Raw genomic sequence first — 23,186 nt, forward strand, 5'->3', positions numbered from 1 at the left:
AGTTGTCCACATCCCAGAATCCCTATTGCAGGGAATACTGCCATCCTCCTTTAGTTTTGAGAGAGGCCTTATGCAGTCTGGTTTCTGGCAGTAGCTCCAGTGCTCCTGGTGTACCCCTGATGCTGCTTGCTTTGTGACTGCAGTGTGTACCTTTCCAAGTATGGTGGAGGGTGACTCAGTTGTGTAGAGAATAAAATTATGCACCTTCATTTGCAAAGATTTTATTCTTCCCCAAATAAAGTTACCAGTCTATCCACCGAAAGCCTGCTCACATTTTCTCTGACTTCATCTGGGCCTTCACATTTTAAAAACTTTTCTCTGCAACCATGAAGATAAGTTCAAACAGATTCTCAGGATGCTAACTCATGTCAAATGACACACAGCCTTGTACATATATCATCTCTAAGGAGTAAAGTCTTTGAATTCCATTTAAACAATTTGGTCCTAACGGAACTACACAAAGCATCATGGAACACAACCAAATCAGACCTAAAGCTCCACTTAACATTGTCCTTGTAAGCACAGAGGGTTGTCTACCAATATATTCACAATTTACACAAATACTATATTACCAATCCCATTCCAAACACCTGCATAGCAGGGGAGAGGTTCTCCACGGCTAGAAACGAGGCTTGAGAGGTGTGCCGGTCACTTACGCCTTTTTCTTTTTCTTCCCTGCTGTAACTGATTTAGTGCTTGGAGCAGCTACCTGTGGTGAAGCAGGAGGTTCGTCCTTGGGGGGAGAGGACAGCTGGACAGACCCTTCCTCTTGTTCTTTGGTCAAACTCTCCTCAAGCTCCAAGGCTGCTTTTTCGGCTGCAGCTTCTTCTAGCTTTCGGGCCTCTTCTGCTTCCCTCACTGCAGCAAGCCTGCAATCAATTGGGGTAGAGAGGGGAAGTGGGGTGGGGTTTTTTTTGTTGGTTTGTTTTTACTGTAGTCAGAACCAGTTCATCTGTCAAAACCAAAAGTCATGTCAAAATATATAATCTGGGGGGAAAACACTAAGTGCTTGGGAAATCACATATAACAAAAATATTATTTATTTATTCGATTTTTATACAGCCCTTCTGAAAGGGCAGGCTACAGTGTAGCTCCTTCCCAAACAACAAAGACTATAACTCCCATCATGCCCAGCCACAATTTATTATGGCTGGGAGGTGCTGGGAGTTTCAGTTCAACACCGTAGGATGGCCTACCCCTGGCCTAAAGCATTCTTTATTTTAAAAACTGGGCTCATAATGTTCAGGGTGTTTTGTGTCAGGTTTGGTAGTAACTGGTCTGGTTCACACAATCATTTGAATCTAGATTTAAGGTGAGTTACCAACATTAGCATAAGCATATGAACCATGCCAAAGTGGGAATCTTGGATTCATCCCGGGTCATAAGCCACCCTGACATGGGCTCACACAATCATGCTAATGTCGGTAACCCACATGAAGCCTAGATTTGACTGAGAACCAGGCCAATCTGTGGTTGTGGAAAGGAGCCCTTTTGCTCTGGACACACACACACAGGCTCTCATGCAGAGGTCTCTCACAAGCAAAGAGATGGCTGCTTCCACCAAGATTTGGTTTTCTGTTGTGGAAAATACCCATGAAGACCAGCCTATTAGTGGCATGTTCTCCACCGCGAATCGTCAGGCCATCTGGAAATCCTCCTTGAGACAGCCCAGTTGGCTACTATCAAATCTGGAATAGGTCAAAACCATGTTTTACAAAGGCCAAAAACTCACTTTGCTTCTTCCTCTTCCTCTTGGATTTTCCTCAGCACAACCAGCTCAGCTTCCCGAATCCTATTGTCTAAAATGGTTTCCCTCACAACCAGCAACTGTTTGTAGTTAGCAAAGAATTTCTTGACAAAGAAGATGTATATCTGGCTCATCCACAAACTGAGTTTGTCTTTCTGTTCATTTTTGGCGGTTTCCAGTTTATCTGTAACAACATGTTAATTGTAATTCCATGCAGTATGCTGGTCTGGGGTCTTCACCACCAATCCATATTATAATTCAGCAGCAGCACATCTGTGATTTCAGTGAGATTTCACTATGTGCTGGACTCTAGCTATGGAAAAGAGCTAACCAACGTGACAGAAATCTTGAAAAGTGAGGAACCATGTTCCTTCCACACTAGAGACCTTCTAAGACAGTACTTTTCTGCAATCACCTGGAGGAGGGACGACAACAATACTTCAACAGAGCACATCATACAGTATTCTTTTATAAAGCAATGCTCTTCTCCATGGCCCGGATCCTTCTATTATGGTGACTCAGAACTCAATCCCATTCTGCCGAAGTCCCTTCCAGTATTAAGACCCACCTGCTGTTTTGCTCTGTGCCTTTAATTGCCTCCAGCTGAGCCACCTAATGCCTGTTTCTTCAAAGGGAGGCTTTAAATTAGGGTGCTCTAATTTACAGTTAAATAGCATAATTTTCTTAATTTAAAAAATAAGAAAGAAAAAAACACACAAACACCCCTGTGGAAGGAGACAGACACTGGAGCAATTAAGAGAAGCAATTCAGGGAGGAATTACCAGGCTAACCCCCCAGCCGGGCTCCACAGGAAGCAATAACGAGGGCAGAACATAAAACAGGAACCTTTTAATTCAAGGCATGCTGAACAGCCTCAATAGCACTTTGCCAGTTTACACAGGACAGGGCAAGTGTTGCACTTATGTCTGAACACTTGAGAATGCATTGAAGTAGTCTGAATCCTCTGCAATTCCAGACAACTAAACTGCTAGATGTGAGAGCAATGTCTTGCCTCTCTTTCCCTTTCCCTTCGAGACTAACGGGCTATCTTGTTGGATGTCCTTTGACTGCCCTCTTGTGACCGCACTCTCTCAGCAATTCCTACGGGCCTACAATTCAACAGCCATTTGGAATGTCAGAACCAAAACACCTGACCTGCTATGATGTACAGTAGATTGAGCTGGCTGACTTTTGGGAAGGAAAACCCTCAGCTGCAGAATGCATGCCTATACATGCAAACCAATTTAATACACATGCAGCACATAAAAGCAGACGCTGTGCTTTCCAGCGATAAAGAAGAGAGCCCTCTCAGTCTATTCGCCTCTCGTCTCGGGAGACCTGCTCGTCCTCTCACCTGCTAATTCTCTCATGGGAGCATGGAGAATTAGGTCTTGCTCTACTTCTGCGCTTGACAGAGTCCCATGAGGCGAAAAAGCTTCTTTGTCTTCCACCAGCGTCAGGATGTGGGGGGAGGTTACATTCAGAGGCGTCGCTGAAGGGGAGGAAATGAAGAACTAATTAACCGGTGAGCCATCCAGTTGAAGAAAAGTTCTGACACAAAGCTGAAGTGCGGTGAGCTTCCCAGAGACATCTTGGGGGAGCTGGACTAGAGGGGCCTTGGGCCTGACCCAGCAAGAATCTTTTTACATTCTATGTTCTTAGTAAGCCTTATTCAACTTAATTTGTCAAACACAAGCTATCGACAATCAGATCTACCTGGAAACCTGTGATTTAGCACTCATTCACACCCACACTCATGACACTACATAAGAATATAGGAAGCTGCCATATATTGAGCCATATACAGCCATATATAAGCTGCCATATACAGACCATAGGTCCATCTAGCTCAATATTGTCTACACAGACTGGCAGCGGCTTCTCCCAGGTTGTAGGCAGGAATCTCTCTCAGCCCTACCTTGGAGATGCTGCCAGGGAGGGAACTTGGAAGCTTCTGCTCTTCCCTGAGCGGCCCCATCCCTTACAGGGAATATCTTGCAGTGCTCACACATCAAGTCTCCCATTCAAATGCAACCAGGGTGGACCCTGCTTAGCTAAGGGGACAAGTCATGCTTGCTCCCACAAGACCAGCTCTCCTCTCCACACTAGAGGAGTGTTTCACAGCAGCCAGTTGAGCTCTTTAGCGCTGATGGGCAAAGACCGCTCAAGGCCAGAAGGTTTAGTACATACCCTCAGGGGAGGCTGTTGTCTCTTTATTGGAGGCCCTGGAACTCTGTTGAGAAGCCTTGTCCTCTATCCCATCATCCTTTCCTTTGCACTTCTGTGAAAATGAAAAAAGTAATTGTATGAATCAACCAGGAGCAGCGAAGGTGATTTGTTGTTTCATACTGAGATTGCAGCAAGCATAAAGCACAGAGCAAAGAGCATCGTTATATGCCTCCAGAGAAGGAAGTGATGAGGAAAAAGACTTTCCAAGGCTTTGAAACAAGTTTGTGGCTGAGAGCTCAGTGGAAGATCTTTGCATGCAGAAGGTGCCAGGTTCAATCCCTGGCAGCATCTCCAGGAAGGGCTGCAAAAGGTCTCTGTCGACAACCTTGGAAAAGCCACTGCCAGTCAGTGTGGATAATACTGAACTAGATGGACCAAGGGTCTGATTCGGTAGAAGGAGAGCTGGTCTTGTGGTAGCAAGCATGGATTTCTCCCTTTGCTAAACAGGTTCCACCCTGCTTTGCATTTGGATAGGTGACTACCTGTGAGTACAGTTGCCATGCCCTCTGGAATTCCAGGGTTCACACAGATTTTAAGCACCTCACCCGGATTGCTTAGCGTACCCGGATTTGCCTGGATTTCAGCTTTCTTTAAAATAAAATAAAAAGCTAAGCTCTAGCCCTTGTAATATTATTATTATTATTTATTTGATTTCTATGCCGCTCTTCCAAAAATGGCTCAGGGCATTTTACACAGAGAAATAACAAAGAAATAAGATGGCTCCCCGTCCCCCAAAGGCTCACAATCTAAAAAGAAACACAAGATAGACACCAGCAACAATCACTGGAGGTCCTGTGCTGGGGGTGGATAGGGCCAGTTACTCTCCCCCTGCTAAATAAAGAGAACCACCACATTAAAAGGTGCCTCTTTGCCCAGTTAGCAGGAGTTTGTAGAAGCAGAGTTATGGAGCAAAACCTGCAGTCACTATTCTGCTCAACCGCTGGACTTGGATTAAGAGAGGTTACACAGGAGGCTCGCTGAAAGGGATTCACAAGGACAATAATCCCCTGAGAAATGTTGCCTTTGTTTTTTATCAGCAGGGGATCTCTATTGGGCAGCTGAGAGGACAGTTTGCTTTTGATGAAAATCACTGCCTGCCTACCAGGCTATGTATTGTAATGTTTAAGGACATTCTTGGCTTTATGTTCAATGCATGCCTACTTAGAAGTAAGCACCATTGGTTTCAATCAGATCTTCTCTCAAATAAGTGTGTACAGAACTGCAGCCTTAATTTTAAAAGCTGTGCATTTTTTATTTTTTGTCCTGTTGCTGCTGTTAATATGCTAAAGAAAATGGTCAGGCAAAGATACCTTCCCCAATTATTGTTGGTAGATATCCAGAGCAAATACAAGTCAACTGGAAAGCGCAGCTGCTAATTTGCACGTGCAAATTATTTGCAAGCCAATTTACATAATATGCAAATTAGGCACCCAGATTTGGAAAGCCAGAATATGGCAACCCTACTTGTGAGCACTGTAAGATATTCCCCATAGGGAATGAGGCAGCTCTGGGAAGAATACCTGCATGCTTGCATGTAGAAGGTTCCAGCTTCCCACACTGGCATCTCCAAGATAGGACAAGATTTTTTTTTTTTAATAGGACAAGATGTTTTTTAATTGAACCAACAAACTACCAAAGCATACAGTACGTTGCCAAAGCACAATTATATACAAAGTGGTTGTCTGTACATGATATATCTACAAAGATTTACACACAAGGTTATGAAGTATATGCAAGGAAACCGACAAGGTTATGAAGTATATGCAGGTAGTACTGTAACTCGGGGGTGGGGGATTTCAAGGCACATCAGGTAATCGCGGGGGGGGGGGTTACATCCGATGTCCATTTCCACAATTTGTCCCATTGCTGTTTAGAAGAGATACTCTTGTCTTTTTGCACATAACCATACAAACTTTTCCAGAAGAGATTTACTGTCTCATCTGCGTGAACCTCTTGGTCGCGTCTTCCCTCCCTATTCCTATGCACGAGCATTGCATAAATGAAATACAAGTTTACTAACCTGATTACGAGAAGGGGAACGTTCCAATTCCCTAGTATGGGGGCACCTGTTCCGTCCCGTTTCCTTGAAGGTTTCTTTCTGGGACCTCGAAAGGAGGTTCTATCGCTCAAACCCGAGGTTAGTTCTTCCCAAGTCTGTTTTTCCAAATCAGGCCACTCTAACAGCTTGCTTACTCCCTGCCACACTCTTTTGGCTACCACACACTCTTTTAAGAAATGTGAGTGGTGAGTTTTCCCTGAATGTTTTGCCTAGCTCACTAGCTTTCTGTTTGCAGGTGATTTTAGGGCACTCTTGCTGGTCCTCTGGGAGCCATGGCTTAGCCGCATTAAGTGGTAGTACTTGATGGTATAAGCGCCACCTTGTTTCCCATAAATGGAAAGGAACTTTTTTCTCTTTAAAGAGAGCGATAGGGTGATTGGGTTGCTTGAAGTGCGGTGTTTGTAGCGTTTACGTTCTAAATCAGGTTTTAAGAAACCCACTTCTAGAATCTCTCCATAAATTGTTTTCCTTAGCTGCTTAATTGACGAGGATCCTTTAAATAGATCCGATTCAACCTTCCATTTTTTAAGTGTGAATAACAAATCTCTCAAGTAGTCTGGGTGTTCTCTTTTTAATACTTGTGTGATATTGCCATTGAAAGATCCTTTCCCCCACCATGCTATGCCCCATGCTGACTTGTGCCAACGCAGAGCGAAAAGCGAGACCCAGGTTTTTTGCAGGAGGTTGGACATATCATGGACATTCACGAAAATCCAGTTTCCAAAATTGTAGGACATGAATTCAGTTACAAAATAGGGTTGCAGGGCAGGTAGGGCTAGGCCTCCCCGCTCAACCTCCTTAAATGCTACCGCACGGGCCAAAGGGAAGGACGCTGTGTGCCATACTAGACGGAAGATCTGGCTTTCAAGAGACTCCTGCCTGTAACCTTGGAGAAGCTGCTGCCAGTCTGTGTAGACAATACTTAGACAATGATCTGACTTGGTATAAGGCACCTTCCTATGTATGTCTGTGATGTGACCACTGAAGAAATCTCTGTGCCTATTTCCTACATTTCATGTGTCTCTGCAATGGGATCACATCTGAAATATAGTCTCTGTACCTTCCTGCCTGCATGAGTTTACTCACCTGCAGGCTTCCATTGTCCTTCACGGTGTGAATTCATGCTGTGTTCAGACTCAAAGCAGGTTCCTTAGGTGACTTTTGCTCACCACCTGCTGGCTGGCTCTTGCTTTCTGCAAAGAACCACCATTTACCAGAAAAGTGGATAACTTCATGGAGGAGAGGTCTATCAACAGCTATGGGTCGGGTGGCTATAGGGCACCTCCAGCCTCAGAGGCAGGGTGCCGCTGAGTACCAGTTGCAGGGGAGCAACAGCAGGAGGGAGGGTGTGCCCTCAACTCCTGCCTATAGGCTCCCAGTGGCATCTGGTAGACCATTTTGTGAAACAGGATGCTGGACTAGATGGGCCTCCTTGGGCCTGATCCAGCAGGGCTGTTCTTATGTTCTTAAAGCAGAAATCAGTACTTCACAGAAAGCAGACTAAACATCCATTCCTTTGAAGCAAGGCTTGGATGAAGAATGCATTTCCACTGAAAGGTGCATTTGCAATATAGTATTTCCAGTCAATTAGGGTTGCCATGTTCCCCCAGATTTTGGCTCCTCCATCCGGCTGCTAAATTCCACCCAGATTTACACAGGATTTCAAATGCGCTGCCCAGATTGCCTGGATTTTACTCTGGATCTGATCACATGGGGAGGGCAGAGAAGGAAGGAAAAGTATACAAATCGGTCAAATAAATAAATAAAGTGCTAATTATAATTTGCATATTATGCTAATTTGCATATAATTTGCATATTTGCATAATATGTAAATTATGCCACCCAGATTTGGGAAGCTTGCATATGGCAACCCTACATTCAACACCTGAGAGGGAAGTCTTTTTTAATTCTCTCTAAGGTTTCACTATGCGAAATGAAAGTGAATGAAAAACACTGGCTATAGGGATAAAGCAAACAGGACCTGTGGTGGTTTGGCCGGGTAAGGAAGTCCTCAAAGTTTGGTTAAACAAGCTCTGGGACTGTAGGTTTTCCTCAGGGGGTGCGGGAACACAGATCAGGCAAGTTTCTTTGCATTTGCAAATTTATTTTCTTTGCATATTCCAATTGTTCACTGTTTTCTTGGGAGAAGGGAACACTAGCTCTACAGAAATCAGTCCACTGACCTCGAGCTTCTTTCTCCCACCAACGTCCACAAAATGCACTATCTTGCTTGCGGAGGTTTTGACGCTAGCGCGGTGAGTGCCGATGTCTGTGAGGTCGTTGCTGGCATCAGCAATGCTGGCACTTCTGGTTGGAAAGGACTAATCATAAAAAGCCATGTAAGATTGCAATGCCCTTCAACTTGCTTTCCTTTCTGACCTTTAAAATGTCGCCCCCCCTTTTTTAAATATTTGATTGTGCAGACTCACTATTTTAAAAGATGGCTGCCCTAACACCTTGTGGGGCTCTTAGCCACTGGGAAAGGTACACCAAGTTTCCCAAGCAAAGCAAAAGAGAGAAAGAGAGAGAATTTACCCCAGGGCACGGACCTGGCCAGAGGACAACAGATGCAGAGGTGACAGCCTGACCCCTTCTGCGAAGTCCTCGGTCCTGTAGGAACATTCTGACTTACTGGCTTGTTCTACTTGCTGTTTCAGCATGTTGTCTGTAACATACAGCAATGCACAGTCCAGCAAAGCATCAAAAAATTCAAGGAAAACAATCTGAAATAAAAGAAAACGAAAAAGAATGTTGTCAATCTTAGATAATTATGGGGATAGGTTTTCTGAAAAGCAAGTTAGTGGGTATAAGTACCCAGTTTTGTAAAACATTTTTCCCCACCAGAGCCCCAGCTTCTGAGCTGAAATTTTTTACAAACTGATTAGCTCCAATTAGAACAGAACAAGCTCTGATTAGAATCACAACTGACTAATCATACTGATTAATGGATGAATGCTTGCATTTAAGAACAGAGCTGTATCATCTGGGCAATCCAAACCACAGCAAGCCATAGTGGCTCTGTTCACTGCTCCAACAAAGATGAATGGCGACATCCATATTGCTGCTTTTTCCCTAAATACCTACCTCATTCTCCAAGGTGGTGTCCTCTCCATCCCAGACACAAGGACTGTCTTTTGCCAGGATATTTACAATTTTGGTAGCTGTTAATTGCTTGCTGATAAGTCTTAAATCCTGGAGATTTAAAACAATAGGGTGTGGGTGTGTGTACGCATGTAGACACACACACACACACACACACACACACACACACTTATTTTTCCCCATTGGAAACACTCAGGATGCAGACTCTTTGTGGCTCAAACAAGGCAATGAGGGCCTCTTTGTGGTCTCTGAGCAGCCACACCTACGGAATCTGTGTTTGTGCAGCCAGCCTACAGGAGTCTTGCTACAGACCAAGGACACTAGGAACAGAAGCCAGGGGATCAAACCCGGGACCTTCTGCATGCAATCCAGGTGCTCTATCACTGAGCTATGGCCCAATTCTCAAATGTATAGAACTCTTGGAAGCTGCCTTAAAACAGAGTCAGGCCATTGGTCCACCTAACTCCGTACTGTCCACAGTGACTGGCAGCAGCTCTTCCAGGTTCCAGGAAGGACTCTCTCCCAGCCCTGCCTGGAGATATTGCTAGGGACCGAATGCAAAGCAGATGCTCTATACTCAGGGCGTAAGCTTGTTGGATCAATTGTCCCTCCCCGATGGACACAGACTGGAGCCCTACAGCTTGCATGCCTGAGTAGCAGGCAGCCATCTCTCGCTCTGGAAAAAGTGTCGTGTGGCTTTTTGGCCCATGCAAATACGAAAGAAGCATGTGGCCAAACAGACTCCCAGACAAACCCCCGAGAGGATTACTTTCAGCATCCAAATGAAGTGCCTCATTTTCATGGTAGGCTCGTAAGGAGCCCTGGTGCTTGGTCTACAAAAATCCCTGAAGATCTCCCAGCACTTGTCGATGTAATTGATTGCGTAGACAGTTTGTTGCCGGTCACTAAACAAGATGCCTGAAGAGAAAAGTGGTGGAAATGTGAGGGTAAAGTCAAACATCTGTAAATACTGATAAATCTGGGGGGGCATGGGGGGAACATGTATAGTCCAGGGGTTCTCAAACCTGGGTCTCCAGATGGCGTTGGACTACAACTCCCATCATCCCCAGTCACAATGGCCTTTGACCCTTGTGGCTGGGGATGATGGGGGCTGTAGTCCAACATCAGCTAGGGACCGTCACCCAAGGCTGAGCACCTTGATGTAAAGTAAAGCTTCTTTGTCCACCTCAAGAAGTATTTATTTCAAAAGAAGCCGTGAACAGTCTTTGCCTCTCCAAACTCGACAGACGCTACAGACGTATTTTTACAACCAAAAAAATCAAGGTAGGAGACTCACACGGCTCCCTCTCTCCCAAACTTTAGGAGGAGAGTGAAGGCTGCCCTTTTTACTCAAGCTTTGGGTCAATGAGATGACCCTGATCTTTTTAAACTTTTAGCTATGCTTTGTTCTGCTTTTTATGGTTTTTTTAAATTGAGTTTTATTGTTTTATCATATTGTTAACTGCCCTGGGATCTTAGGACAAAGGGCAGTATATAAATATAAACAAACATATCAGGCCAGGAGAAAAAAAACACAGGAGGCCAACAACACAGGGCTGTATTGATATCATGAAGATCATCTGGAGGCTCCACAAAACGTTACGTGAGCCAAGTGTGGCAATTCCAAAGGGAAAAAACATACTAGTCGGGAAGCAACAGCTGGCTACCTTTGATTTGGCAGGCATTGGGGGTGATGTTCTCAGCCATCAGTTTGTTGAAGCACTTGAAAAGACGGGGACTCCTACTGCTGGAGTTAAGAGAGAAACACATGAGATCCGTGCATACCCTTTGCCACCGTGGGACCCGGGGGAAGGAGCTGCAAGGGTTCTGGAGAACTGGCACCCAACTCATTTAGAGACATAGCATCATCTGCCTTTAACGAACAATGAGCAGAAGGCCCACCACTCGGTGGGGGTTGTGGGCAGCTGGCATATGGTGCATGGACAACAGTGACAGAGCCCGGTGGAGGCTCTCTGTCACTGAGCACAAGGCCACCTGGTGGCTGGCATGGAGGACGTGGTTTGCCTTCACTGCAGGTGCTCCCATAAGGACAGCCCTGCTGGATCAGGCCGATCTAGTCCAGCACCACATGGTCCAGCAGATGAATCTGAGAAGCCCACAGAGATGGAGGGATCAAGGCATGCCCTCTCTCCCTGCCATTGCTCCCCTGCAACTGGTATGTATACAGAGGCATCCTGCCTCTGAGCCTTGAGGTAGCTTATAGCCCATCAAGACTAGATTTCCTTCCCCACAAAGTGAATGAATGTCAATTGCTCCAATGGAGAGAAGTTTGAACTTGGAAGCGTTGGGATGGGGGCTACACCTGCTCTCTGTCCCTGAAACATACACACTCCTCTTTGCAGAGGGTTAGCAGCGTGGTGGGTTAAAGGACTGCCATTTCCTCGTCATCTCTTTAAAGATGCCGAGGTTATTGGAAGTGGCACATCAAGCCCATTTTCAGTTGTTATACCCCATTTTCAGATGGGAGACTGAGGCCGAGGCGTCAGTGACTTGCATAGGTCCACCGAATGAGTCAGTTTCTGAGCTCTGACCCGAAGGGCTTCCCAGCTCACAGATCACTCCCCTCTTAGCTACGCACTGCCACATCAGCTCATCAACTGAACAAGTAGCTACTTACGCAAACTCCTTGTGATAGATGTGGAATGACAAGTAAATGAGGTATGTCAAAAACATTCGAAGTAACAACGTTTCATATGGAGAATGAATCTCTTCGAGTGAGGTTTTATCTGGGGGGGAAACCCAAAACAAAGGCAAAGTGCATTATCAAGAAAACTGGGTTAGATTTGGTTTAGGCCACTGTGCAGAACATTATTATAGACCAATCTGCTTGTAACCTTATCCACATGCTATGTTCAACACTTGGGTATGCTGCACACACTCATTGCACAGGTACAGTTATTCACACATTATATGTTGAATACAGGTACAGCAGGACACACGTACAGTCTGTACCCTGTATTTGAGGGGTCTGTACACAGGTTTACTGTTTAAATGAATGCAGGTACAGACATTCACACTAACATATGTACAAGTGTACAGACATCTGAGACATAATGTCTGAACAGGTCCTGTATTACATGCCATACTAAATCTATGTTTTCAGAGGAAAGAAACCAGCAGTCATATCCTCTGGGAAGTCAACTTTTTCTTTAGCCTTTCTGATCTCCTTCTAAAGGGCATTTTCACAAACAACTGGAGAGGCAAAACTCCACACATAAGTGGCAATCACCACAGAAATACCAAGCTAAGTGTTGCAAACCACTGCCTGTTAAGGGTGCTGCCAACATGAAATACATTCAACATATTCTTTTGGTGATATCCGTGTGGCTTTTTCTGCTGTTTGTGTGTTTGTTTGTCAAGACACAAGTGATTCCTACTTAAATGGAAAGAGTTATCCCCAAACCTTTCCCTAAAGCTGACAAGGGACGCCAGATGGGCCCCAACTAGTGTTTCACAGGAACACAGGAAGCTGCCTTATACAGAGTCAGACCCTTGGTCCATCTAGCTCAGTACTGTCTGCACTGACTGGCAGCAGCTCTCCAAGGTTTCAGGCAGGAGTCATTCCTAGCCCTACCGGGAGATGCTGCTGGGGACTGAACCTGGGACTTTCTGCACGCAAAGCAGATGCTCCATCACTGAGCTACAGCCCCATCTCCACTTTCTCAACCAGGGGTGGTGGAGCCACCACTGTGCAAACGGGTTCAAAGAACCCGGGCTGCCAATGAAAAGGGCCGCCAAAGCTCACAGGGGTGTGTGGAAGAGCCCCAAGCGAGCGAACTCTCTCCCGCCCGCCCAGGCTCCAGAGAGCCCCGAGCGAGTTCTCCCCTGTCCTTTTCGGGCAGCACAGCACTTAGTGCCTGACAGCATGTATTTCTCTTTCTCTTCCTCCAGCAAAGGAGAGAAAGGGAAACACATGCTATCTAGCAGGAAGTGCTGCCTGAAACGACGAGGAGAGCTCGCTCGGGCACAGCAGAGCCCGGGCCATGCCCCCTTTGTGTGTGACACGTCGTGCATGGGGCATAACTAGAGGGACCGCCGAGCAGGGCCAAACATGGGCTGCTGTTCAGCTGGCTCCGTGCCTGTTCTCAACTTCCGGTTCCTTACGCCCCTCTGCCCTCCGAGCTTCCCCCAGTCTAGCTCAGGAATGCAAACCATTCAGGATTCTATCCATGTCAGCGAGTGTCAGGTTGCAGTGATGGAATCTGCAGTCCTTCAAGAACCTCCAGAACTGAAGCTTCGTCATCAGGAAAGTGTTGTCCAGGGAGTGGTCGTATCCTAAGCTGCTGTAGAAGGTGTAGATCCTCTTCAGTTCTGAGATATGTCGCAAAACAGCAAACTCTGTCTGAAGAAAATATTGAAAGAGACTTTGAGGCTTCCACCACCAGCCAAAGACCTGGCTTGGAATGTACGTGTGATGGGAGGGTCAGTGTGTGTCCGTCCAGATGTAGACTGAATATTCAGATCATCTACCCCCACCTTCAAAGATAGACCCACTTAAAAAAAAAAAAAAAAAACCCTCCCACTGGAGACCTCCGACTCAAGGACACATGGAGACAGACCCTGCAGTCAATCTTTGGCAAGCCTGAGCCATTTCACCATCTTGCCATTTGCTTCCGGACAGATGCCTGAAGGACAACCTTCTTGAGGCAGGATTTGCTGAATAATATTTTACCCAACTGCCACCGCCCCCCATCCCCCCCCAAACTCTTCCATGAATTCACTTGTACACTTCACGTAGGCAAACCTTCTGCATTGCTCAACAGGCCATACAGTTGGAAAGGCTGGCTTGCTACGTAACCTGAAGTGACCCGCCTGAAATTTAAAACTTATTGCCTCCATTTTCTCTTCAGTGCTGAACTGCAAGTCAATCCACTGTCTTCAGGGCAACGTTTCTCAGCATTTGGAAATAGCACTGTCCTTGCTCTTCATTCCTTGTGGACTAAATACACCTAGTTCCTGTAACTCCCCCGCACCCACCCTGTTTGTTTCTGTCATTTTCATTTCATTTCTGGCATGTTTCTGTCATTTTACTCTTTCTCTGCTTGCTGGCAGGCAAGAAAACTGAAGTCAGCAACGTCCAGGATTTTACCTGTTTGATTTCTTCTTCTCGGTCTTTTTCTGGAAAGATATCCAACAAGGTGGATATATCTATTTCAATGTTTGATCCTGAAACCGGTGAATCATCTGTGCCATCCACTACTTTGATACTCTCTAACATAATGAAAAGGGAAATCAAACTGAATCATTCTTAATTCAATAAAAGCAATTCATTCAATAAAAGCAACTGGAAATGTGAAAGGCCCTGGACAGCTGTGAGCTCAATAGACCACTTTCTTTATTCAAGAGAGCTCTTGAAATTTAGCAAGAGCTTTCACGTGATTATGTTTACCAGACGCCTAGTTTCTGCAAAAACAGGCATAGGAATGTTTTAGTCAGCAGCTCTGGGAAAGTCTCCTCAAGAACTCAGCATCGTGTGAAAGTCCAGTAAGATCTTAAGGTTGGCTTTCAGTGGACAAAAGGGAGAGTCAGACCCTTGGTCCATCTAGCTCAGTATTGTCTACACAGACTGGCAGCAGCTTCTCCAGGGTGGCAGGCAGGAGTCTCTCTCAGGCCTATCATGGAGATGCTGCCAGGGAGGGAGCTTGGAGCCTTCTGCAGGCAAGCAGGCAGGTGCTCTTCCCCGAGTGGCTCCATCCCCTTCAGGGGAATATCTTACAGCGCGCGCACACACACACACACACACACACACACACACACACACACAGAGGAGTCAGTTCATGCTTGCTACCACAAGACCAGCTCTCCTCCCTGCATGTATGTCCACGTGCACAGAAGGTTTGCACTGCAACTCCTAATAAGAATGTTACATCTGTTGTTGCCCTTACTCACATATTAATACAATATATAGATTACAAATGAATCGGGCATAACATTTTTTTCCACCTCCTCAGTTGACTTCCTGATTGGCACGCAGGCATGTACCTGGACATTTCCTCCAGGCACACTTCAAGTTACTCACCAGGGCCACCGGGACTCTTTGTACGGATGCCACTCAGATCCTGCACGTTCATGATGTCAATTTCAAGAGACATGAATTCTGCTATATGGTCGTATATAAATTCACCTTCATAGACGCGCCCATTCTTGAATACAAGCTTACCCTAAAGGAAAAGCAAATGGAAAGCCTGTGCAAGCCCACACAAGATTCTGTGTCTTGGTCACACGAGGGTGTGACAAGAAAGGCTGGATACTGGGAAGTGGGATGGATTCCCAAGGGCGGATGGAGCAGGACTTTGCAGTGATGGCACCATTGCCTATGGCGGCAGGAATCCCAACCATAGGTCCCTAGGTATTGTTGGACTACAACTCCCATCATCCCCAGCCACAGTGGCTGAAGGGATGATAGGAGTTGTCACGCAACATCTGAACACCCAGGGCTGGGAAACACCCCTGGCACGTGGCACTAGCATTTCTGCTAACATTTTTTCCACTGTACAAATATCACTTGTTACAATGTAGGGTTTTTTAAAAAAACAATCAGTTGATCAAATCAATCTCTCTATAGACATATTATATATACACACACACACAGACATATATATATATATATATATTTTAAATGCACACTGTGCACAAAAGTCTGTGTATGTGGCATTCTACAGAGAACAAGCGGACAGGTCCACTACCCCAAGGGGCTTCGGATCTATGCCTCACGGGCCTTTCTGCCAGGTGCTGAAGCTTACCATGCCATGCTTTTTATTGTACACCCAGTCCCCGTCATACATGGCTCCGCTGGCAAAGAAGAACTTCCCACGGCCATGGCGATTCCCTTCGACAAAGTCTCCCACGTATTCATTTCTTAAGGGATACTGTGACCCAGGGATCCTCCTCAGATACCAAGTGTGGGTGCCATATCCATGCTGGTGGGGGAAAGACAAACGGTTACCAGAAGGACCTCTCCGTGCACCAGAGTGAGTGGGGGGAGCATCAAGGCGCATGGAGGATCCATGTAATCACCACTTTGCCTTAGATCAAATAATGCTAGCTTGGCAAAGAGGCACCTTTTGACCTGGTGATTCTCTTTTATTTAGCAGGGGGAGAGCAACTGGCCCTCTCCACTCCCAGCACAGCACCCCTCCAGTGGCTGTTGCTGGTGTCTATCTTGTGTTTCTTTTTAGATTGTGAGCCCTTTAGGGACAGGGATCCACCTTATTTATTTATTATTTCTCTGTGTAAACTGCCCTGAGCCATTTTGGAAGGCTATTTCATTTCTATTTCATTCAATAGAAATTGAATGAATGAATGAATAAATAAATAAATGTTATTATTACTACAGACCCTGATTTCCAACAGCCTTTGCTTAGCAAGAGTATATTTTACAGTGTGTAAGGAATCTGGTGCATATCCCTGATTCCTGTGAAACTCTGTTATTATTTAGACCAACTTAAAATGGTCTAAAAGCAGGGTTGAAGAGGCAGGGTGTAAATAGGTTCGACAAATAAGGCTCGTATAGAATTCTGCACCTAACTGAGATGGTTGTATTCAGGCTGTAGCTCAGTGGCAGAGCACACCGCACTGCTTTGCACACCAAAAGGCTGTCCTGGTTCCCATGGTTCCCGCCAGTGAGTCTGTAAGCCAGTGGGGGGAATCAGTGAAACGCTGGCAAGCGAGAGATTCAGACGTCACACCCATTAAGAGCGTGCATTCTTGTTTGCTGGATGTTACTGACTTGTTCCCTGCTTGCAGACTCACCAGTGACCATGCAAACCAGGCAGGGCTGGGCAAGATCCCTGTCAGAAACCCAAGAGTGCTGCTGCCTGTTGGTGTAGACAGTCCCAGCCTAGACGGAGCAACGGACTGACTCAGTAGAAGGCAGCTTGGTGGGTTCAAATGGGATGCTTTAAAATCCACACACTGCATTCAGTTCAGCCCTACCTGTATGCCATTCACCCACTGGCCAGTATATTCCTGATTAGTCATCAGCCACCTCATCCGCCCTTCTCCATGACGTACGTCCCTCTCCCACTGACCTTCATAGATGTTTCCAGATTTATAACTATTAGAGAATCAGACAAGAAAAAGAATTCTGCACCCACCATGTATGTATGCAACAATTCCAAAGTAGGGTCTATTCAAAACAATGTTCTGTAAATCAAATGTACGGAACTCATTGCCACAAAACAGCCAAGATGGCCCAGGGGGTGGCCCATTCATGAGGCAAGGTGAGGCAGATGACCAGGCAGCAAATTACTCAGGCACCAGCAGGGCGGTGAGAGATACCTCCGCTGATACCATCAGAGCAGCTCTTTGGGACCAGCCTGACCCTTGGAAGCTTTGCAAGGAGTCCCTCTCCTCACACTCCTTGCAGAGCTTGCAAGAAGCCCCTCCTCCCTGCCCCCATGCAAAGGTTGTGAGGGAGCTGCCCCCCACCCCAGGGATGGGTGGAACACGACTGTTCTTTTGCTCAATTTCCTGGCCACCTATTGGTTGCCTACTCCCAGACATTGAGGCAGCCCAAACACAGAACACCACATTTTGTTGTCGGTGTGGCCAATGATGCTGATGTTGTGCGGCTGGCGAGCTGGATTTGGACTAAGCCACCTGCTCAGCCAGGAAGCTCACCCTGGGCCAGCCATTCTCTTGCAGCATAACCCGCCTCACAGGGCTGTTCAGAGGATATACTCAAATCAGCCCAAGAACACCACCATGAGCTCCTTGGAGGAAGAGTGAGACAGAAGTGTTGTGAAGTTTTAAAACATATAATAAATGAGTTTCCTCCAGTTATATATTCAAAAATGTGCTGAACACAAAGCTGTGCTGAAAAGAGAGTCCTAAGACTTACCACCTTATCCCCCATCCACTTTTTATATTGTTGACAAAGTCGCCTTCATACCAGGAAGTACCTTCCATGTTGTAATAGATGGTGCCCTGGAAACAAATCATGATGGGGACACTTTAAACGACAAATGCTTAAGCAGCAGCAAGTAGGGCAGGTGCAACCTTAAACAGCCTGAGCGTATCAGATCATCTTATGGTAGCCCCAGTGTTCATTGGCAGTTCCTCATCTTCCTATCATAAATATGATAGATGTTCAAACAATACAGGAGTATGGTTTCACGGATTGCAGTTTCATGTATCCGCAGATGGGTCATAGAGACCCAGTTTCTTTATCTGTGGCATGAAATACAAGTGGATCTTCAACTAGCCACAGCTCCTGAGTGGCCAGAATGACTTCCCATGTCATTTCCAGGCACCATTTTGAAGTGCAGAGCCATTTTGTAGCTCTTTTTTTGTTTTAAAACTTTTTTTTTAAAGAGGATTTGGGGGGCATTCCTGGAGAACAAGGTAATATGCTTTTCTATCTTTATTTCTGCCCCCTCCTTGTTTTTCTAGTGTTTTTCCCCCCAGAGCAGGGAACCTAACCCCAAATTATTTGTGGTTTCATTATATGTGGAAATTGGCAGGAATTGAACCCCTGCAAATAATGAGGGCCACCTGTACTCTCATAAAAATATAACAGAATACCAGACACCCATCATTAAAATTAAGAACAAGTCAATAAACCAAAACAAAAATAAAACACAGCAAACCCCACTGGCGATATAAGCACTATAACAAACCTACTAAAATAAAGAAATCTTGGCTACTTGCTGAAAGCTGAGTAGGGATGGGGTCAGGCAGACCCCACTCTCAGGAGGCTTTTCCAAATTCTGGTGCCACAACAGAAAAGACCCTGCACCTTGTGCTCGCCTGCCGTCCTTTCAGTTGGGGGATATTACCTTGCCGTGTCTTTTGCCTTCGAACCACTGGCCAATGTATGAGACGGGGTATGTGCCACACTTGTACATGCCAAAACCATGCCTGATTCCGCTCTTCACCTCACCCTCGTAGATGCTGCCATCGGGCCAAGTGTAACTACCATGATCCATCTGGAGATTCTTCACAAAGTTTCCCTGAAGAGATGCATGAAGAGACTTCAGAAGAGGTGCCTTATTTCATCTGAGTCAGACCCTTAGTCCATCTAGCTCAGTATTGTCTACACTGACTGGCAGCAGCTCTCCAAGGTTTCAGGCAGGAGTCTCTCCCAGCCCTATGGAGATGCTGCCAGGGATTGAACCTGGGACCTTCTGCATGCCAAGCAGATGCTCTACCACGGAGCTAAAGCCCCATCCCCCAATGTACAGGAACATAAGAAGCTGGCTTAGAACCTGCTTCAGACTAGTAGCCATTGAGAGACTTGTCCTCCATGAATTTTTCCAAGCCCCCTTTAGAGCCATCCAAGCTAGTGGCCATATACTGAGTCAGACCATTGTCCATCTCGCTCAGGACTGAACCTGGGGCCTTCTGCATGCAAAGTCGATCCTCTGCCATGGAGCTATGGCCCCATCCCCTAAGGGGAATATCTTATGGCAGACAGAGCTCATTAATGCGTAGTCTCCCATCCAAATGCAAACCAAGTCAGACACCACTTAGCAAAGGAGGCAATTCATGCTCACTGCCACAAAATTGGATCTCCATCCCAATCCATTGAACAGCACTTTTTACCTCATACTTCACTCCATCAGCCCACGTATAAGTTCCTTCTCCATGCATGAGACCTTCTGAAAACATGCCCTTTGGAATGAAAAAGAGGTTTATCACATTGGCTATTTTGGAAGTTCAGAAATATTTTGCAACCCCTGGTTTCTTCTGTCCTGCTTCTCTCACAGAAGACCTGAAGTGGCCAAATATCAATCAGTCAAAAATAAGTTCCTGTTTCCCACAGTAGCAGCAAAACCAATGCCTCTGGGAAGCTCAGGAGTGGGGGACGTAGGCAAACAGCCTTCCTACTGCTTCATCCCAGCAACTGGTATTTGGTCAACCCAGCTCTGGGTCTCACTCACATGTGCTGTTTGCTGGGCAACTCCAGACTATTTTCGATAAAACATATGCCCGGGTGAGCAGACCTAAGGTTTCCAAGAGCTACAATGACCCCACCCCCACCCCCACCACCTAAGGAACTACCAGCATGGTATAGCAGCTTGGGGAGACTGAGCCAGTCACAAAATGGCGGCTTAGGCCAACCAAATAAGGGATTTTAACATCAAAACATTTGAATTATGGGAGAACATTGCGGCAGTACAAGAAGGGAACAAGACAAGCTGCTTTGTGGGAGAAGAAACTGGAGACAAATTAACGAGTGAGAAAGTAAAAGCAACTCTCTCACGCAAGAGATTTAAAATGGCATGGCCGTGCCCCCACCCATCCAGCCAATCAGATTTGCAAATTCGGCTGGAAGGGAAAGCAGGGAGCAGGAAGCCCAAATGGTGCTGCCAGTAGCCGCCAAGGGATCACAGCTCGCCTGCCCCAACGTATGGACTCTCCGCAGCAGACTTACTTTATATACATTGCCTCCTTGGAAAAGTGCAATTCCTTCCCCCTCATATAAGCCATGGATTTTTTCTCCCTCATAGCTACAAAGAAAATACATGAATGGTGAAAACCAATGGATGGCAAATATATCAGGAAATAAAATGATTTTGAGCATGAACATAAAAACTAATATGTGTCCAAATGAAAAGTGGGGTAACTGGCAACCCCACTCCTACTCCTACTCCTCCTCAGCACTCACCATCAGCAACCCAGACTCTTTAAATGCTTAAAGGAAAGAGATGGTAAGCCGCCTTACTCAGCAACCTGTTTGTTAGACTGAGCCCAGATGACGAGAACGAGCTCACTTCATGGGCAGAAATCCTTCTTTTTCTCTTTGTGGCAAGTACATAAACTGTCCTGAGACCTCCAGTTATGACAGAATATACAGTATGAATCATTCTAAAGGAACTAAAAACATGCCAAAAAAGGATCATGTTGCTGTTTCATCACTTTAAAAGAGAATCAACAGCCCCTAGTTAACCAGGGACTCTTTTCCTCACTTTGAACTTGGTTATTTAACCTCGATTAACCTCAATTAAGACTTTTATTTCAGCCACTATGCCACACGAAATCTCTACCACCACCACCCCACCAAATCTCTGTGCTAGTGAATGAATTAAGGTAAGAATTAAGACTGACATAAGGTAAAGAATTGCTGTTCCAAGATAGTGGACTGTGTATACAACACCCTAGATAGCAACCACACAACAGTCCCGGCCAGAGTGCCCTGTCATCGTTTTCAAACTTTCTAGTTCACCTTTCTACGATCAACTGAGTGAGAATCGGCTCCTCGTATTCTACAGGTTCTGGAGCTGGGGGTTCCTCTGCTTCTTTCGGCTCTTCCTGGGGAACTACAGGCGTTGCCTGCTGCTCATCAACAGCTGGAGCTGTCTGACTACACGACTGTTGGGAAACAGCACGTTCGATGGTGAGGTCATGAGGAGCAGAGATTGATGCCGCTTTCTCTTTCTCTTTCTCTCCTTTCTTACTGTCTTTCTTCTTCTCTTTACCCATTGTGGCTTGGCGGCATCTGAATTAGATCTTCCTGTAGTTCAAGCACAGGCGACGATGGCTTCAGAACGTACCTTTGTAAAAATCTGGAAAAGACAGTTCAGTGACAACTTCAGCTGATGACCGCTTCACTTTCCTCTCTCCAACAAAGCAGGTTGCATTCTTCACCATTTATTCATAATATAAGAAAGTGCTCATGGTATTTGTAGTTTATAACTTACAGTTATATATAGTTTACAACTCATAGTTACAAGATACGGTAGAAGATTCATCATATCCTCTCTTACTTATATCTGTGCATTTCATATTATAATAAAATAAATAAATCACCACCACCATCTAAAAAAAAAAACAAGAAGTGTTAAAAAGACAATTGGCTCTTTCCAGCAGGCAGAAGAGGACTCTAGGTGGATATTCACTCACGGCACGATAAATGCATTCCGCTTGGCCTCAGGAGCGTGGCCATTTCTGATGCTGCAGCTTTAACAGGTCCACTCCGGTGCTTTACTCCTTTGCAGCTTTATGGCCACTGGGGGAAAAATGTATTGAAATGCACTTTTAATCTTGCAATTAAACGGTACTCAAATTTTGAAAACCCTGCTGAGCTGTATTCTAAAAACTGCATGTTAAGAAGCAGGCTGCCTGAATTTAGGTGCGTGCAGAACTAGGAAGCCAGAAGAGGGAACCGTGCAGAAGTCGCAGAGAGTAGCCACCAGAAAGAACCCACATTTGGAAGACCCCAGGTCCTGCTCGCTGACTGTGGCTCCCGACAGCAGGTGCCTCGTATGGACTGTTGAACTTACATGGGCCAAAACATCAGAGAGAGTTTTTCCTCTCCCTCCGTCCACTTTCCACACACAGACAGCAGCTGGGCGTCCTCCTGGGCCCAGTGACTGTGTTGCCATAGTAACCACATCCACAAGCGGGCGTGGGAGGGGGGAGAGAACACTCTTTTTTCCCCTTAAAGGGACCGTGACCACTGCTCCTTTCCAATAATACATTGTTCCCAATTAGTGCCCAGAGCATGCTTTATTTTTTAAAAAAATAGGAATAAAAAGCTAACTAGAAGCTGAGGCTCAAAGGGGTTGTACTCCAACACTATTTGGGGACTCAGGTTTGCGAAGCTAGACTGTAGCAATCCAACCAGTTAAAAAGGTAGCCATGCTCTGCACCAGCTGAGTTGCCTGCCTGTTTTTCGAGAGGCACCCCTTGCACAAGTTGTTACAGAACTCTAGACTGGACGTTACTAGAGTACAGATGACTCTGGCCAGATCCTCTCTCTCCATGAAGGTACTACCAACTGGCACCAATCAATTATCATTTTACAAAAAGATTCTGGATTGCTAATGGGCTATTGGTATGGCAATTTGTATCCAGCAATCTGGATACAATTCATAAGTTGTTTTTAAATTTGTCTTTATGTTTATTTTTAAACTTTTATGTTGTTTTGGAATGTAACACATTCCAAAACAAACACATTGAGGTGGCATAAAATAAATAAAATAATCACACTTCTCGCTTTTCTCTGCAAACTTGGTCCAGGAACATAGGAAGCTGCCATATACTGAGTCAGACCATTGGTCTATCTAGCTCAGTATTGTCTTC

The 23,186-nt window shown here is 45.7% G+C and overlaps 1 protein-coding gene and 1 non-coding gene across 4 annotated transcripts; both read right to left on the bottom strand.

The window, feature by feature from the left end:
• Positions 1–205: 205 nt before the first annotated feature.
• On the bottom strand, positions 206–22,496 carry LOC128336352 (radial spoke head 10 homolog B-like). Of its 3 annotated transcripts, none has more exons than XM_053275791.1 (22): positions 22,385–22,496; positions 22,005–22,110; positions 21,328–21,667; positions 20,536–20,611; positions 19,704–19,772; positions 18,938–19,111; positions 18,001–18,086; positions 17,094–17,214; positions 15,902–16,078; positions 15,178–15,319; positions 14,248–14,369; positions 13,311–13,500; positions 11,776–11,884; positions 10,805–10,881; positions 9,907–10,055; positions 9,120–9,227; positions 8,585–8,758; positions 8,219–8,356; positions 3,938–4,028; positions 3,102–3,239; positions 1,733–1,931; positions 206–869 (listed from the first exon to the last, which is right to left on the bottom strand). In XM_053275791.1, the coding sequence occupies exons 3-22, from the start codon at positions 21,582–21,584 to the stop codon at positions 653–655; spliced, it is 2,814 nt and encodes a 937-aa protein (XP_053131766.1). In that variant the 5' UTR covers positions 21,585–21,667; positions 22,005–22,110; positions 22,385–22,496; the 3' UTR covers positions 206–652. The 3 variants fall into 3 exon arrangements, with proteins under 3 accessions (XP_053131766.1, XP_053131765.1, XP_053131767.1); XM_053275790.1 differs by having other exon boundaries at positions 10,805–10,884; XM_053275792.1 differs by lacking the exon at positions 8,219–8,356 and having other exon boundaries at positions 10,805–10,884.
• Positions 19,252–19,332, bottom strand: TRNAA-GGC (transfer RNA alanine (anticodon GGC)). The gene has a single exon. It is a non-coding gene; the product is annotated as a tRNA-Ala (tRNA).
• Positions 22,497–23,186: the final 690 nt, after the last annotated feature.

Source organism: Hemicordylus capensis, chromosome 13 (assembly GCF_027244095.1).
Source record: "Hemicordylus capensis ecotype Gifberg chromosome 13, rHemCap1.1.pri, whole genome shotgun sequence".
In the NCBI taxonomy this organism is placed as follows: Eukaryota; Metazoa; Chordata; class Lepidosauria; order Squamata; family Cordylidae; genus Hemicordylus; species Hemicordylus capensis.

Excerpts from the sequence above, each read along its gene's own strand:
- LOC128336352 (XM_053275790.1), bottom strand. The coding sequence starts at position 21,584 with ATGGGTAAAGAGAAGAAGAAAGACAGTAAGAAAGGAGAGAAAGAGAAA. Across the intron at positions 19,112-19,703 it reads CTGATGGAGTGAAGTATGAG|GGAAACTTTGTGAAGAATCT; the intron begins GTAAAAAGTGCT and ends GCATCTCTTCAG. Across the intron at positions 8,759-9,119 it reads ACACCACCTTGGAGAATGAG|ATTGTTTTCCTTGAATTTTT; the intron begins GTAGGTATTTAG and ends CTTTTATTTCAG.